This window comes from Erithacus rubecula (assembly GCF_903797595.1).
Source record: "Erithacus rubecula genome assembly, chromosome: 1".
In the NCBI taxonomy this organism is placed as follows: domain Eukaryota; kingdom Metazoa; phylum Chordata; class Aves; order Passeriformes; family Muscicapidae; genus Erithacus; species Erithacus rubecula.
The window spans coordinates 56,223,348-56,241,976 of record NC_136658.1 but is presented as its reverse complement, the minus strand read 5'-3'; the positions used below and the strand labels follow the sequence as shown (position 1 = coordinate 56,241,976).

General features: G+C 35.4%; 1 protein-coding gene across 1 annotated transcript in view; it reads right to left on the bottom strand.

The window, feature by feature from the left end:
- The window catches only part of MYCBP2 (MYC binding protein 2), a 173,487-nt gene that overhangs the window by 19,879 nt on the left and 134,979 nt on the right, over nt 1–18,629 (bottom strand). The window contains exons 56-64 of the mRNA XM_079304272.1: nt 7,956–9,599; nt 6,880–7,049; nt 6,239–6,483; nt 5,397–5,564; nt 3,596–3,753; nt 2,994–3,193; nt 2,566–2,715; nt 1,310–1,470; nt 547–703 (exon numbers count right to left, since the gene is read on the bottom strand). Of these exons, the coding sequence (XP_079160398.1) occupies nt 547–703; nt 1,310–1,470; nt 2,566–2,715; nt 2,994–3,193; nt 3,596–3,753; nt 5,397–5,564; nt 6,239–6,483; nt 6,880–7,049; nt 7,956–9,599 (3,053 nt within the window). The remainder of the gene's footprint in view (nt 1–546; nt 704–1,309; nt 1,471–2,565; nt 2,716–2,993; nt 3,194–3,595; nt 3,754–5,396; nt 5,565–6,238; nt 6,484–6,879; nt 7,050–7,955; nt 9,600–18,629) is intronic.

Here is an 18,629-nt window from a genome sequence, read left to right as displayed (position 1 = left end):
ACATTTTTTAAAACCACACAGGCATTTCTGTTTTGAAGAATGTGCTCTCCAAGAAATCTGTCCTTTATTGATTTAAATTATTCAGTCCTTTAAACCAAAGGAAACATTAATAGCTAAGAGTTGAATATACTAGCAAATGCCTAAATACATTAGCCAATGGGAGAAAATATTTTAAATATTTTAAACAGATGTATTAATTCATACTCCTTGGAATAACAGCAGGAAAAAGATGCAAGCAAGGAAGAACTGGAAGTACAATATTTAAAACGTTAACCAATTCCATTACATTCTCCAAAAACTTCACTTGCAAACAAGCACAAGCACTGCACCAAAATTTAGGTGTGAGTAATACACAGGCTAAGGTCAATATTTGACCCTCTAAAGTTAAAAATGAGAGCCTAAGTAGCAGGGACAAGATCCCAAAGTGAGTTATATTCAATGAAATAGGATACTGCAGTATGAAATCTCCTAATTTAAAAATACTCATCAGAAGTACAGACTGTTCACAAACAATCCCTGCTTCTGAGCCAGAGCTGTAATACTTGCCTGATTCATGACTTCAAAACCAGACTGAACGCTGATACTGAAACTCTCTTCACTATCTCCATCATCAGATTTAGACAAAATATTGTTGATATGATGAAAAACATTGCTCTGGTGCAGGAACTGGTGATCAGATTGTTTGAATTTAAGACTCCAGCATCTGAAAACATATTTAGTTGACTTTAAAATTTTGCATGTTGGCAAAAGACGTAACTCACCCATGAAATTATTAATTACATTTTTGCTTCTTGAAGTATTTTCTATAAACATTTAACTTCAGATTTTGCAGGATCTCAAGCGTTTCTAGTGCACCATTTTGAGGAAAGCAGAAACAAACTTTTCTTAGAATTTTAATAGTAAATGCAACCGTTATTATTCAGTTTGTGTCTCTGAGACAAATATACAGAAAAACATCTCAAAGTTTAAACATACTATTCAGGTGACAGATTTTTTGAGCAAAGTGCATTGCACTACCATGCACATACATGCAGATTCTACCATATTATTCTGTAAGATGTTTTATTTTTCATAGTGGACATAGCAGAGAAATTAAAAGAAAGTACATTCCTCTCTACAAAGTCTTTTATGCTATTATTTATATGTATAAACATGGAAGTGTCTTCTATAGATCTTCCCTAGTGGTAAAGATAGATGTGCTCCTTTTTGTACAAAGTTTTCAAGCATCCTATTTATGTTGCAAAAGCTTTTAACCTACAATTCTCCTACATTTCCAGCCTTTTCAAGAATTTTCTTGATTTGTGCTTACCTTAAGGCCATTTGCTGTAATGCACTTCCACTGGGAAGTGACATCATAAGATCAGAGATTGTCTGAAGAAGGCGATGGAAAGTGTGGGGTAAGGGGTGAGCAGCTTCCCCAGCAATCACTATATCCGACAGAGGGTGTTCACACACTCGTGTGTCTTTTTCCTACAGAGCAAAGCCATTCATGTGTTATTTACAGACTTTCTGAGACAAAAGGTTAATGAACAAAAACATTTCTGCTATTTGCTTTAAGGGTAACTGCAACAATCTTGCAATGAATGTGAACATGACACAGCTCTTGTCAGACAATTTTTACAGTAAGTTACTCATGAGCCTCAAACAGGGAATTTGGGAAGTATATTGTATACTGCCACATATTTCTCATGATTTAAAGATGTGAAAAATTACATGGCAATAATTCAAAAACAAAGAAACAAACCAAAAATAAATAATGTATTAGAGCAGTTGGAACCAACTCTATCTGAGCAGCAAAATCCAGCCATAGCAAACTTGGTAACTAAGCTAATGCTAACAGTTGCTGCATTTCATTAGAGCTGTGAAAAAAATTCTTAGTTATGGTGTGTCAGCATCAGAAAAACAGTGTAACAGGTTACACGGCAAAAGACTAATTTCAGAACAACTAATTTCAAAACTGGATTGGATTTGATGCGATATAGATTATCCTGATTTACTGACCACACTAGCAGGATTTTTTTTTAGCTATTCATGATAATGTTTTCAATCAGAGCAAAGCCTAGAAGAGGTTGTATGAAGATATCTTTTGGAAGCATGATATGTTAGGCTTTAGCATTTTGCATTTTCAGAACCAAAGACTTTTCTTAAATCACTATATTAAGTAAACCTAGTGCACATATAATTATTTCTATGCATTTTCACAATTAACTACGGACTTTTCTTAGAACACAGAAAGACATAGTAAACCAAACTACAAAGCCTCTCTAAAAAATATTTTATCTTCTGTCTAGCTGCAGGGCAAAGAAGGAATAAAAAGCAATTTTTAAAAAAAATGTATTAGCAATGTGCTTGTGCTTTTTTTGCTTTATTTCTATGAATACTAAAATATAATGCTTTAGAAGACCTTGTAATACATCAGAACATAGAAAGTGATGATTCAGAAGAAAAACTAATCTATGTCTACAAAATGAATTCAACTAGACCTTAAGGTTTTGTTTTGTAGAGGAGGGATTAAGGAATTTCTTTTTTCACATTCGCCTACAAAATCAGCAGAACCTCACTTACTTGTTCTGCATTTTCTTTATTTGATTTATTTTCTTCATCCTCTTCTTCTTCTGGCTCTACAGGTGCAGGAGTCAGGGAAGCCACAAAATGCCATAAAATATCGTGAAGAGAAGTTGTTTGAATGACATTACAAAGAAGCCAGTTGAAGGCCTAAAATAAATTACATACAAGGAATTACCAACTGGTTAAGCAAACCCAGAGTAAAACCATTTCCTAAACCAATTATCTAAGGAGGTTCACTGATGATTTGGACACACAAATAATAATGCAAAGATCTTCAAGTAAGGCATTATTGCTCTGTAGCTAGAAGTTTATTAAAATGACAACTATATCACAGGGAACATAGAATAAACTTAAAAAAAAAATTCCAAGACAGAATTTAAAAGCATCACATTATACTCATACAAGAACCATCAGTACATGAATACCTCCATGGCAAAGACTCGGCAAGCAGATTTCCGTAAGGCTTGTTTCATTGCTATTTCAAGTCCTTCCAGATCATGATGCTGGATTACAAATGCCAATACTGGCCACTGGAAATTTCTCTCTCCTTTGGAAAGAGAGCTGTGGGCGGAGATTAACCGAGAAAGTTCAGGTGATGGATGTCTCAGGAGAGAGGACCCCACTTCTATTCAAAAGCATAAAAATATGCAAACATTAGATTTCTTGTGCATTTCAATTTTATAACCACAGTAAAAACGTAAAGCAATAAAGCACTCTTAGAATTATTTTTTTTTTTTTAAAGAAAAAAGCAATAAGGAAAAATGATGCTTCAACTGAGAAAAATATCACCTTCACTTTTAGATCAGGCACAGAAGATTCACCACTAATTTTAGAATTACAGTAAATCCTAATCCAAGTTTAGGTTAATTCTGTGCCAATTATCAAACATGTAATGTTTACTATTATTGTGTTTTGTGACAAAAGAGTCACTACACGTATTTACAAAAAACATATTTGTCTACAATTTTCAAGAAAAACTGCAAATCCTTGAATAATTTTTCCCTGCTTCTGATGTCTGCACTCTTACCTGCATCTCCACTGTTGACTCGTCTCCTGGGGATTGCCTTTACACGTGCTGGCAAAATTGAGTGTTGTTTGTCATATTCTGATGCAACAACTGAATATGATCTTTGAAAGACTGTGCGCTTTGCAAGATCTGTATCTGTGATTGGACTGGTTTCCAAACTACAAGAAATCAATGAAGAAATACACTTATTAAAAATATATAGAATGTATCCAAATTACACACCAATAATAAATAAGGATACATGCATTTCATAATCACAGTGTTATTACTGCATGGAACTTTGTCTTATGTACCTAATAACTGTTTAAATGCTGGAAAAGAAGGAGCACATATTAGAATTACACATGGTGAAAAATCATGCAAGTGCTTTATAAAGAAATGTAATGATGGACATGATGAGTTACAAGAATATAGGTATTTCTTTTAGAGAGATACAAACATTCAGATCATGCCTAAATTGAAGTTTCAGACCAAATTTCTCCTGAGAATTCATGTGAAAAGACCTATGAAGTGAGTTTTTAATATGCAAGCCAACTGAAATTTAGAACTTTATGTGAAGTAATAGTTTCTAACATCATTAGCCTTTAAGTCAAATTTGAATTGCTACAGCTATGCCTCTGACACATTTTACTCCTTACCTTCAATGGACTTCTTACAGTCTGCAGAAGGACTCCCAGTTTATGCTGTCCCTATAGGCCTCAGGAGACCATGGTGTCCACAGTTTTAATACAGGAATATACCAATACGATGCACTCTTAAGGAGTTTTGTTAGAAAAGTTCTATTTCTGAAAAGACTACATTATAGATTGCAGTATTCCAATAAACTATTTGTGCAGTCAGTATGAAATACAACAAATGGAAATAAAAACAGATTAAAAGCAAATTTTCTCTTCATTACATCCTCACTATAATATGAGGAATCACTGACATCTGGAAACACTAAGCATCTAAGAAGTTTCTGGACTATTATTAATAGTAAGAGCTATTTTTTCCCTGGTGAAACTAAAATTTTTGCTTGAATTAGATCACAGTAAACTTAATGAGACAAGAAAGTGGCTTAATCTGGCAGAAACCATTTAGCACTCTTGCTCCTAGACAGCACTGTCATTGCTTCAGTGACATTTAAATGTCCCAGCATAACAAAGCAGCATCTACTTTGAAAAATGTAAGATGAAATTTCTTCCTTTAAAATGAAAACCTGAAAGGAGAACCACAGCTACTTCCTTTCAAAAGGGCCATTAATCTGTACTCAACCAGGTGTGGTAAAGAACGGTCAAAAAACCTGCTATATATTCAAGGAGTTTGCAACAGTTACAGTTCTTGGATTGTTGATCTTTAGATCACTTCTTCAGTTCTGTAGATTCTGGAAAATTTTTCTCTATTGGGAAATAAGCAGGCCTGAAGTAGAGGCTATGGATAAATTTCACTGTACGCTATGAGTCTTTATAAATTGAACAATTTTTTTTTTTTTGTATTTGGTTTTAAACCCAGGATGTTTCTAGAGAGAAGTAATTGGTTTGAAGTACAGTAAAAAGTTTCAGGTTTGATTTGTGTATTCCTAGCATATTTACATATTCAAACATTCCACTGCTAACAGCTGAAAATATACTTGATATGCTATGATTCACTGAAAATTTCCTAACTACAGCTTCATATGCTTTTGGCTTTTACGCTGCCATTTCAGAGACTGATCTGATACTTCAGCTTCTTGCTGCAGCAATGTTTTCCTTTTATTCCCTTAATTGGTGTTATGTTACTGCTTTAACATCTGCATGTAGTGCCTAGAATTGCAAGGAAGTACCTTGGGGGCATAGATTTCATGTTACTCTCTGGCTCTTCGAAGACGTTAGGGCTTGCGTCAGGCGTAACAGAGATGTACGGTGCAGGTACTGAAGTGGAGCGCAAGTATCTCATCTCATCCTGGAAGAGGTTGTCATCCTGGTACCCAACAAAATTTTCATGATGATGCCTACACCAAATGAGATTTTTGAATTAGGATTAAGGATTAAAAACTGTTGACACACATACTACACAAAAGTTGTTTGCTAATACACTGTCAGCCAATGCTATTCACTTATTTTTCACCTATTAATGCTTTTAAGTTGGTTGTGACTTTAAAGTGTTTATGGAAGATACAGTGGCATTCTCAACCAACAGGTAGTGGGATCACCCTTTTCTAATTTTTAGTATTTTCATCAGGTATTGCCACAATGTATTTTAGGTCCAAACATCCATCCAACATAAATAGGAGACACTACAGTGAAATTTACTTAGAATTACCAAGAAAGCACAAGTCTTCTGATTTCCTTTTTATTATTTTTAAGTGTGAAGAGAAAAAAGTAGCACATGACTGCTACTAACATACTAAATTAGACTCTTCAGAAAATTCTGAATTCTATGGACAGAAACTGAACTGTTATAGAATATTTAGCATCAAAAACTAATCAGGGTGTATTTGACTCTAGCAGAAAATCTATTATAAAAAATTGAACAAGATCATGGATCAAAACAGAAGAAAAAAATATAATGAAGAATTAGGAAAAAACGTCTTTTTCTATGTAAGTTTAGTTTACACACACATTTTTATCCAATACTCTACACAGAAAAGTATTAAATCAATATTCATACATTTCCTTTAATTACCTTGCTAATGTCTGTAGATAGAGACATGGCATCTTAATGGGAAAGTCTTCAGAAATTCCTTCTTTGAGACTGGGAAGTTGAGATTGGAATGCTTTTGCAGGGTTATAGCAGAGGATGCTGGGCTCAGCAGCACTACTCAATGACAGTAAATACAGTGCATTGGCTTTAATCACTTGATGAGCTTCCATAGTTGGCAAGGCACGAGGTGTCTTAACTTGCATTGGTTTTCTCCTAGATTGTTTAATCTAGATAAATTTAAATAAGGCATAATTAAATTCACCAAAGGAAAATCTGACAACCTAGCTCATAATACAGCTGCTTAATTATAACTACTGTAAAATACCTTCTATGACAAAAACACATTTCTATTACTTTCCTACATTTGCAAACTCTTAATGAACAGCTGATAGTTTTGACATTTGCCTCAGGATTAATTTTACACGCAAAAAGTTTCAAAAACTTTAGTTTTAAAAAATGAAGTTAAACTAGCATCGTTAATATCAACATATTTGCATACTTTATGCAACATTTTGAAATTAGTCCTTGAAGACCAGTGCAAGGAAAACACGTTTTGTTTTATTCCCATTAGAAAACCAGCACTGTTAAGCAGATGGAAAGTTCAAAATGTGAGCTGAAAATACCTTCTCTCTTGCTGCTGCTTGCTTTTCACGGAGATACTTTTCTCTGCACCGATCGCACACCAAATACCACGTGCTCCCTCCAATGCCACCATCACCACAATTCCCAGCCCATCCTCCACAGAAGTGCCCAATGCTGTTGTAACCTTGGCCACCGGCGTAGCGGCCACAGCCTACATTGGGGGAAGGTGGGAACAAGTTATTTCAAAAGAAGGATCCTTATTCTATTATTTATTTATGTAAAAGAGGGATGAAGAGGGGAGAAAGGAAGATGCTTGTTTTTTCCTGGCCTAATTTTCTACTTTTCTGGATGTCTGAATTGGTTACGAAACAAGGTTCTTGTCAGTTCTTGTCCACATGTCCCACAACTGTTCAAAGGAAACAAATGCACTGTAGTTTTCAAGTTTTATAAAGAACTTGTCTGAAGCACATACAGCTCTTTATTCAGACAGCTAAATTATGGTAAGGTCACTATTTTAAGTTAGCCAACAATATCTGTAATTTAGCAAACATAAAAACCTCGCCTCCTAGCTAACAAAGCTTAAGAGGCAATGGAGGGTATTCTTTTTGCTGATTAGTTTCTCAGAAAGATTCAGAACTTTAACCTTCCACACGTAGAGCTAAAAAAAGTACACACCAACAAGTACATAATAAATATTAAATCACTGATATCCAGTAATGACACAGCAGACAGAAGTTTTCTACTCTTGACAGTAGAACAGTAACAGAAAGCTTCTGTCAATGTAGAAACTCTAACTGACCAATCTCATTTTTTATTTTCAATTTTCTCAGCAATTTCAAATCCTTAAGTGTAAAACACGCCATGTTGCTGAAGAGCTACTGTAAAGTCAGAGCATTATTTTGACCTTGTTTCAAACAACTTTGAAACTTTAGATCCCTAATTCCTTAAAGTTATACACAAAGATGTGTAAATAATGTGTATGCAACTGTAATTTTTAATTTAGAGTATATAATAGAAAGGATAGCCTGACACACTTTTGCAACAGTAACTAAATACCAAAACATGTGTGAAATATATTTTATGGATGGACACAGGAATTAAAAATACGGAGCCTTACCTGGATGAGCTTGTCTCATGTGGTAAGTCACTGGATATGGATGGGATTCTCCACACAACTCGCAGATAGTGTCTTTTTCAGGACCTCCCACTGCAAGCTGGGCCATCTCACCAAAAAGATTTCCCCTTGGCCTAGCCTCAACCTTTTCTTTTTTCTTTTTCTCCTTTTTGGCTTTCTTGCTATCTTTATCACTTTCCTTCTTCTTTAACACTGCACAAGACCCAGGACTTGGAAAAATCATGTTTTGGGAAGCTGCTTTAATAGTTGCTAAAGAAATATCTTCCCAGAAAGCTACTAAGTGCTGCAGTGTTAATGGAAGGGGAGACTTGGATTTCATTGTGTGATGACCGGATGTTTCAAAGGAGGTAGTTTCACTTTTTCCATCCTCACACTTTTCATGCAGAGGTGGTTCTTTTAACATAGAGAGGACTTTATTTTTATTGATGCTACCCATCTTAGATATATCTGGTCCATGAGGCGAGATGTTGAACATGTTAAGAGCAGATGATATTTCCAATGAATGCCTATTTTTCAACTTGGTTTCTTTTTCCTCTGCAGGTTGTTGAGTAAGACTGCTTCGTATGGGTGCATGTTCTTTGGACAGTTCTGGATTAAACTTCAAAAAAGATGAGCATGCCATGGCATCATGAACTATTCCTTCATGCCAAAGAAATGCGGCAAACACGGCTCGAGCACATTCTGCAACAGAAGGTGACATTGCTTGCTTGGCAGGCTCTATGGGCTTTGATCCATCTCCTTTGAAAAGGAAGTTGGATTTTTCCTTTTTGGGTCTTGTGTGCCTGCCAGCACATTTACGGCTCACTTTTGGAGATGCTCTCATGTCTTGCTCATCCTTCAGTGGTGCTTTTCCAATGCTGAAATGAACTTTATTAGAACCATCATCCAGACTTCTGAATTCGGTGTTGTCTTCACAGGTGGTATCGGTAATGCTGTCAGTCTTTAAAGTAGTTGAAGTACAGACTTCAACTACCTCACTGTGAAGATTTTCTTGTACAACATGAGGGGAAGGAGCTCTGTTTTCAGTTTCTTGTGCAGGTTTTCCATCTTTTGCAATAACTTTTGGTTTGGGTGAAGTGGACCTCCCCCTTAAAGGTTCTGTTAGTGGCACTTTCTTTTTGCGAAGGGTGTCTGGATCTAACGTGTAAGAATCTGATTTGGAGCGTTCTCGAGGAGGATCGAGCTTTGTTTTCACAGGGGATGGAGCTTTCTGAGGTAGAGTTTTGTCATTGGGTGATGAGGATCGTGGAGAACTAGCACCAGATCTAATGCCTGTGAGTGTCTTTGTCTTTGGAGAAGATGACCGGGTTCCTGGGCCTGGAGATTCAGCTCTCAGACCAGGAGTTGTTCTTCCGTCAGTTTTTAGTGTTTGCAAAGTGTTATGATTTGGTGACAAAGACCTGCTGTGTGAGTCTGACCGCAACTTTGCGGCATCTGATTTCAGCATCAGGCACTCACTGGCGGATAAGCCATCGGTATTTCTGGGTTTCTTCTGCTCGGCAGCAGCTCGGTTCATTCTCACATCAAGCTTGGGTGACCTGCAGTCAGCTCTGTGTTTTGATGACATGTCTGATTTTCCTGCTGGAGAAATCGGTCTAGCAGCTCCTGTGAAATTCATCCGGTCACCTGTACAAATTTCATAATTGAATTGTTACGTGTTGACAGTGCCACCTTCAATAGTACAAAACAAGGACTAAAGACCTGAACGAAAAATTAAGATCAAACACATGCTTCTGTTCACATCAAAATGAGAGGAAACATGAAGGGATCTTTTTCCCCCTAGAATACTTTTGATACATTTCTTTTCCAAAGATACACCAAAACAAGAGGTATAAAAGGCACAGCTCACTCTAAGAAATACTAGTAAAGGAAGCACAATTTACATCCTTAGGAAAAATTCCAAAAGTTAAATAAGTTTACCACAGTTGCAACAGAAACCAGGGACTATTTATCTATTATCTCAACATGTGACAGGCTGACTGCAACAGGAGACTTGCATAGAGATCAAATGTATTGCCAGATTTATTTTCTTTAATGCTCAGAAGTCAGGAATTGTAGGAAGTAAACACTGTTAATACAGCAAATTGGGAAAGAAGCTTGCAAATACACTCAAAACCACTCAAATTGACAATTTGAGGAATCTACTTTTTAAAGACCACAATCTATCCATGTTCTGCTACCAAAACACTTAAAAAACCCCTCAAAACAACAAACCAACTTTTTTTAACCTTTAAGTTAAATGGCCAACTCTGGTCAATGATGTCCTCCTACTTTGATGCACTAATTTATTGTTCCTATGCACACTGACTTTGTACATACATTAATCTACAGAGCTGTAAGACTGTAAGAGCTATAAGAACTACAGGTAGCTTAGTAAAAGTACATACAAAACAAGTATATCCAAGAAGTAGCTTATTATGGCAATCTGCTTCTGATACCTCTGTGAACCGTCTCTCTTGTAGATTTGTATTTTGAAAATTAAGCCAAGCAATATGGAAATTACTGGCAAGCAATGCAGCAGCTAATACAGCTGTCTCTCCATAAATCCTTACACTGCAAAATCTTGAATACAGCGTTAAATCCTTTTGATTTGAATGGATTTTCATTAGTCAAACATGAGAAGTGTTTCCCCAGTAAGGCCTGCAGAATTAGGATACAGTACTTAGGATTATTTTACTTTTCTAGATATTGAAAGGCTATTTGCACTTGCCTGGGCATATTTTTTGGAAAGCAACAATTTGTTAAAAAAATAAAGTTTAAATCAATCAGAGAATATTTAAAATGTAAGCCTTGATTTCTAATGGTAACAGGGTAGACAATCACCTTTTATCTAGTACCTTCAGTATTAGAAGATGTGAAATCAGTGTCTACTTTCTCATGCATTATGGGATCTGAAGCAACTTCACACAGTTCTGAATTACCAACCCTTACCCTTATGCTAGAAAATATACAGATGGAATTTTTTCCATTTTATCCCTCACAATATTAAAAAAAAAGCTGAGAAAAAAATTAGAAATTTTTTGAGCAAAATGTAGCAACCGAGATGCATCCTCAGGTTACAAAAAAATATTTTTTATTTGCTATTTCCATATTTAAGTACCTTACAATAAAATTAAGAACAACAGGAAAAAGTAAAGCAATTAATTATATTGGAATATTTAATAAGCCTGAAAGTTAGAATACTCTCCTGCCTTCCCAAGACGTGGCAGAAGTTCAGATTTTTCTGAGCAGGGAAGAAATACTGTATCTATCTGTCAGGAATAATACTTCAAATGTAAGCAGTAGAATATAATGAGAATATCTTAAGTACTTATCATCCTAATCAATTTTGAGAGTCTAATCTGTATTTATTTTTACAAGTTCTAGAACTGTTTTTCACTTGGAGGGAGGAGGTAGAATAGGAAGGCAAGAAATAACATGGCACATTGGGGTTTATAAAATGAGTACTATTGCTAAAAGAAAAAACAAAAAAGTTTCAGAAATATCAGTCCAAGCATTTCAACCATTCCAATTTAGGTATTCACCAATTTTATTGATGAGCTATTTTGAGATGCTTATTTTGTCATAGATAAATTCTGAAATGCAAACTGGAATTACTTTCATACACATTCTTCCCAGTCTGCCAGATGAGAAAATACTTTAGATTGAAAGTTTTGCAGAATGCCTCATAAAAGAGAAAAAAAAAATGAAAAGATGACAATCATTTTAGAGGATATAAAACACTTCAAGCCATTTAGCAAAGTATCAAATTTAAGGTACATGCATGATTAGCAAATACTAATGTGGAAAACATTCCAAAACAAAACTGCTTATAAAAGGTGTAGCCTAACAATGGCTTCTAACAACAAAACCATCTTGTTTTTTAAAAAAACAAAGGTTTGGATTTGCACATATAGAGATAAATAATCCCAAGTAGCATTCAAGAGTACCAGCACAAAGAGAAAAATCTCCCAAAGGAGAAACAACATAAAATAGCAAGTTGGTTTGTCTGTAAGGACTAAAAAAAAAAAAAGAAAAAAAAAAATAAAAGACAACCAAAAAAAAAAACCCAACAAAAAAAAAAAAAACCCCAAAAATCCCAGATTTTATTTCCTGTTTCCTCTAATATACTTCTTTTGCCTATTGTTTGAAAACAGGTGTAATTAGAGTAACAGTCGCTTTCCATTTTACAAAGAGACAGCTAGATTGTGTATCATGGAGTTGCTGCAACTCAAAAAGGCAACACTGAATGATTACATCAGATGAGGTCCCAACAAACACCAAACTTGAACATTCGCTTTCAAAACATTATTTTATTATATGAATGAAATGAAAATGATTGGAAAGAGGAAAAAAAACAAACCCAAAACATTTTGCAGGTAAGAAATCTGAATAACCTTGCTGTTTTGGCATGCATACCCACCCTTCAGTTTGTGAGAGAGAGATGAAATAGCAGAGGCAGGCCCAGCTACATCACTAGTTTTGTAAATACGCTCACGAGAAGCAAGGCAGCAGGATGGAGTTTCTACAGCGGAAAACAGTTGCACAGAAGCAGCACAGATTGAATGGAAAAGCAGCAAAGATAAAAACAAGCATTTCAAATGTTATATATCTTCTTTCTTATGTATTCTGAATTCAGTGTTTAGGTTCCTACAATAGTTTTAAATGACAGACAGTAGTTTGTAGTAGTATGTAGCAATCAGCTTCCTTGATCTAAAAATGCTGCAATTTCAGTATTAGTTTCTAGGATATAAAAATGTAATCTATAGGGGCTAGCCAATGAGATTTATGATTTATTATAAAAAACAGCAGTGTCTAGGTTTGAACTGAATCTAGGTTTGAAATGTTAACATTTAATCTGTATATTTAGGAATTAATTATTTAGAATGTCAATACAGACTTCCAAATGATTGATTTACACACTCATGGAAGTTAGAGAACATCCATTTGAGCTGGAGTCTTGTTAATCACTAATGAATGAAAAAAAAGCCATCAAAACTCTCCATTTTCAAAAGGGAGTGCACCTCAATAATGTAATGTTTTGATAATCTTCACTTATGTAATGATGAGCTCCTCAATAACCAGGAGTGGATGAGTGTCAACAGTATATAAAAATATTATCAGCTCTTAAAATAATTTTGTCTGAAGAATAATTCTGATGTCATCCATGATAATTTCAGTAGAGTCTACTGACACCAAATTGTTAGAAGTACAGCTCTACAAAAATGAAACTTGTAGAAAAATAATGACTTTTTGCTTCAGTCCATAATTTTATTTTTCTCATTTTTCTGGTTTTTTCTGTTTTTAATTCTAATTCTAATCCCTATTCCTTCATTTGAAAAAAACAGTAAAATTCTTACTGAAATAGTAATTGTAAAGAAAATGTATATATTAGAAGACACTCTGCTTTAGAAACACCCTTTTGTACAAATGGAGTAAGGTAGTTGTATTGAAAAGAAATAATTTCAATTTCTACACAATTTAAGATATCTTTTTGTTCTGGTATTACATTTACTAATTTGTATACATCAATTTACCAAGCCTCCTACCATATGCAATGAGCTATGGTTCTAGAAACTCTACAATAGGAAAGTAGTTGAAGCAAGAATTTCATCCTTTAAAAAAAGAAACTAATCCTTGATTTCTTAACACTGTATCAACACAGATTTAACACCAGTATTACCTACTTTGGATACCTACAAATGATTTGGAGAGATGCAATAATAACTATATAGCTTCCAAGTAATAGGATATCACTGTAAATTTTAAAAGGTAAAAGCCAGACAAACATTAGGAGCACAAAACAGCAGTAGCAGCAAATCTAAAAATGTCAATTTGATACACTAGAATCCCAGTCTAGGAGTATTTAAAGAAAAATCTTTATGAAATCCACTTTCATGAATGCACATTTACACTTCATTCTTTCACTCTGTCTGAGAACATTTGTATTTTATGATGTTGTAATCTGGTGTTGAATGATGGACTACTACTACTACTAAATAATTTCAAGGGGACTGTGGATCCACGAGTATGACAATCTATGTATATCAAGGATAACAGGAAAGCCTCAGGAACCAACAGGACTCCCTCTTTCTGAAACATTGGCAAAGACTACAAAGACTTGAAATAGAAGGCAGGCAAGGTCTGCTCTTGAGCCATTTGATTGTGACAGTGTGTCTTCAGTAATGCTCTTTCCTCCAACATGGAAACAGCTCCAGCTTGAAAAGCTGCCCCATATGGAGATTTCTAACAGTTGTGCCTACTTCCTCTGAGGAAACCTAGGGAGCAAGACATGTGATGGTTCATGTGAGACTTCTTTAAACAAACTCTGTAACAATCACAAAATGTTACTGGAAAACAGAGGTAAGTTCAAGTTTCTTCTGAAACACCACTGCTTTTCTCTATCATTATGAGGAAAGCAGTGACCTACCTTTACTGTGCTGCCTAATCAATGGATGCATCTCATAAAAACTATGTATTCTTCTTTCACTCACTTTTACTGACATGGAAACTACAGTACAGCTGTTAGCTGAATTTCCTCAAGCACTGCAATCAATGCACCTTTGTTCACCTCCTGAAAATGCCAAATGTCATACTGACAGCAGGACTTGGACTTTGTTTAGAAACTATCTTTCCAAGAAGTAAAAAAAAATGCTTGAATATTAAAAAAATCAAAAAGTATTCAGTATGGGTAAAGTAGGGGTATGAGTGAATGAATTTAAGCAAAAGTTGAAATATGGTATCATGAGATATATTCTATAGCAGTGTTGGGGTTTGGAACACTAACACTTCAGCCACATACGTTTATTAACTGAAAGAAGCATTCCTGTGCTGGAAAGGTAGATAAAGAGATTTCTATGCTTTTCTAACTTGTAACTTCAGCATTTGAAGATGTGATATGAGGAAATTAGTTCTAAAAAACCAACTCATACAATTTCTACTCTTCTCTCAACCTTTACCATACCAGCCCCTCAAGGATGGTTTTGGATTGACCTGGCCAAATATATTCTTCATATGTACCCTTGCTTACAGAACCTGAAAAGCCTAGGTTATGAGACCATTTAATTTAGCTCAAATTTTCAGGAATCATGCCTCGGTAATATTCAGCATCTGAAAAAAACCAGTTAGATGCTGCAAATTAGACCAGTTGTCATTTGCTTAAACTGATGATAAAGTCACACAGAGAAAAGATCACCATGCCTGATCTCCCTTCATTTTACTGAAACACTATCAAGAGGCATATTATATGCTCCATATGTGTGTGCTGGCCTTTTGTGTCCCCTCTACAGTTTTATAAAATGCAGAGCAGCACTGTGGTTCTAAATGCAATTTCACCAGCACCGAGATAGGAAAGGAACAAAACCAAAAAGAAACTGATAGCACAATACTGAAGGGATGTATCAAGGAACTCCTGACAAGAATGGCAGGACCTGACAATGGATGGTTGGACTGCAGCACGGATTGGAAAGGAAACAGCCTGACAGGACACTGCATTGAACATCAGCTTAGCACTGCAGCTTTTGCCTGGACCAGGAAGCAGTACCTCAAGCAAGCTGCTGGGGCTGCATTGGAGGAGGGTTAACATATTGGAAGGCACAGGGGTCCAAAGATTTTTAGTCCATTTGCCATTTGCAGTACCAACTCGGGTGTGAGAAACATGGCATAAAGGTCTAACACTGGTGACTGCAAAGTCTCACACTTCCCTCCTTAACTTCAGAGCTCAACAGCCCATCGTCAAATTTTGGTAACTGATGCTGGACAGCATGCCAAGATCCTGCTACCCACACTTGCCACCTAAAATGGATGGAGATCTAAGGAGATTTATGACCCAGCACATATTGCTGAAGCTGAGAAACAAGATCTTCCATGACCCACTAGGCTTCCACACTTCCCTGACACTCAGAACTCAAATAGAAATCTGAGTCTTCTATGCTTTTAACAAAGTTCATCGACAAATAAATCAAGCAACCAGTAATAACCTTGTGGCTATGGGAGTTTGCAGTCACAAGCAAATCTGCTACTGATGATCATACAAACTTCTCAGAAGCAAGCATAAGCAGGCTGCACAATTTATCCTGTTTTGGCCAAATATTAAAGGCAGAAACATATATAAACTTGTGATCGTAATGGAAAAAAATTGCTAGGCTCCAAGTCAACACAGATGTTCTTGCACTCCAGGTAGGTTTTGTCAGCTCTTCTACCTTTTCTGACCTTTTAGTTGCATACAAGACTGACAAAGAATTAAAATAAACAGCAAGAGTATCTTAATTTTGTATGTCTCTGAAAAAGAAAACAATCTTTCTGAAAATTAGCAAAGGAATTAAGCAGGACAGAACAATCTGCCCTTCACAGAGGTGTATCAAGCAACACAAAACTGAGGAATAGTGTTTCCCTTTTGCTTTTTTTTCTAATACCAGTCCTGTAACAAATTTTTTGATATAATACAGAGTGCTGTTGTTACTTATTTATGATGTGAAAGGTGTAACAGAAACACTTTTTATTTCTTCAAGCATCATATCTGAGAAGGTGACTGTCCCAAACTGCAGTATTTCTGAAAAAAAATAACCAGACACTGTGTTGGAGGGTAAGAGGTTGTGACAATTCCTTTTCTTCCTTCTTAAATGAATTTACAAACCAAACCTCAAGGACAGAGAAATCTCCTGATAAACCAACTACCTACAAATGCTTCTAAGAAAAACTATAATCTGTCACCAGCACAAAGTATGTTTCTATCACATCAAGATTTTTCTTCCTATAATAAAAATCTAAGTTAAGGAAATAATTCCAGAGGGTATTCAGCAGGATCCTTAGCTTTCCTCAGAATTATGCTTCCAAACTAAATTTCTCCCCAGGGGTAGAGATATCTGAAGAAGAACAGAAAATGTAAACAGCAGACTGAACTATTAAGGCTGACTTGCAATTAAGATTGGTATTCAGTATATAACCTCTTCAGAAAGGGAAATCTAGGCTGGCCTAATTGCTTTCAACTATTAGACCATCTTTAGTCCATTTAATTTAACAGTATATTGACTATAAACATTCATTTTAATTTTAAAATATAACTTTACTGCAGGAAGTACTTCAGGATGGAGCACATAATTGGAAACTAAAACTAAGCATGACTAGGGCAAAAATTCAATTAACTTGATATGGACTCAAGATATGTTGTTTAATGGATTTAACTTTTAATTACATGTTTGGTAACAGGATGCTATAAAGTGATTTAGAAATAAGGAATTAAAATTGCATACTTAAACTGAGTTTCTGTTACAGTTCTAATGTAACTGCGTAAAACTATTAAATGAACAAGTTTATGGATATAGTCTTACAGGCATACCTGACAATATGCTGAATTTGAATGAACTTGCAAATGGAGGATGAACAAGTTAGCTAAAGTTTAAGGAAATTTAAACAAATCTTCTCCTATGTTATTCTTAAATTTTGTGAAAACAAAAATGTTAATATTTCTCTCCTTTATGAATAGTTTACATTACCTGCGTCAAACCTGACACTGGATAAAAAACTGTTAAAAAAAAAAAGTCCTTGTATCAAATCAGAGTCAGTGCACCAGTTCAGGCCAACAATTTTTGCCCTTTTGGAAGAGTAATTAACCAAATTAGTTGAGACATTATACTAAGCTAAGATCCTAAATCAGACACAAATTTGAAAAAATTTTCTTGTTTCATCATTTTTTTATTTGGTAGACCACCAGTGCTCCCCTGCTACCTGACAAAAAAAGATTGTTTCCATTTGAATTGGATCCTTATTAAAACACAAAGCAGGGATGTAGCACACTGAACACAGTTTATCTCCATGTCTTGGACAAAGAAATGCATTGAACAAGATTTTGTTGGGCAGTCAAAAATGATGCTTTTGTTTTCATACAATATAGGTCTCAATGCTAAAGGAAAAATACTCTGAAATTTGAAACCAGACAATTAGGGTTATTTTTGATGCAAAGGTGAGTAACTATCTCTCTGAATAGTAGGGAAAAAACCTCCTAAAAGTGATGGGAAAGAATAAGTATTTGACAAATTCTCAATGAGGGTGTGCTGATGCCACTGGCGATCAGCTGTTTTATCTGAGTGAAGTTTGGAATATTCTTATTTCAGGATGTTGGTGTAAGTCTAGCAAAACTACAGAAGATACTTCTGTACAATACTTCTGACAGTCCTTGTAAAAGCAAATTAAAAATCTTGACCTAGCTCTCGCATGAACTTCACTGCACTTCAGTAAACCGAGCTGGAGAGATACAGGACCACATATACCCAGACATTGAACTAACAAGAAACAGTTGAGGCACCCCAGAAACCCAGTTTGTGGGAGACAGGGATAAACTAGTATTCCTGTGATCTGTGATGTAGCTGCTCTGCATGTAAGAGAGAATTTAGTGCAGTATCAGCTATCCATCATGAATGTTGAGCTTTTTGTTTTTATTAATCAAAACAGTTTCCTGTCCTCGCATCAGTACCAGGTTAGCTGATATTCACCTCAACAAGCAAACTTGCATTACCATGCCAATCCTATGAGCACCCAACAGAAAACTAACAAAAGATTTCTTATGAATAGTACCAAGCTGTTCCCACTGTCCTGCTACAACATCCCTAAAGTTTGGAGCAATGACAAAAATAGAAATTTAGGAAGTAAGAAAAGTTAATACCTATGTATTCACTGCAG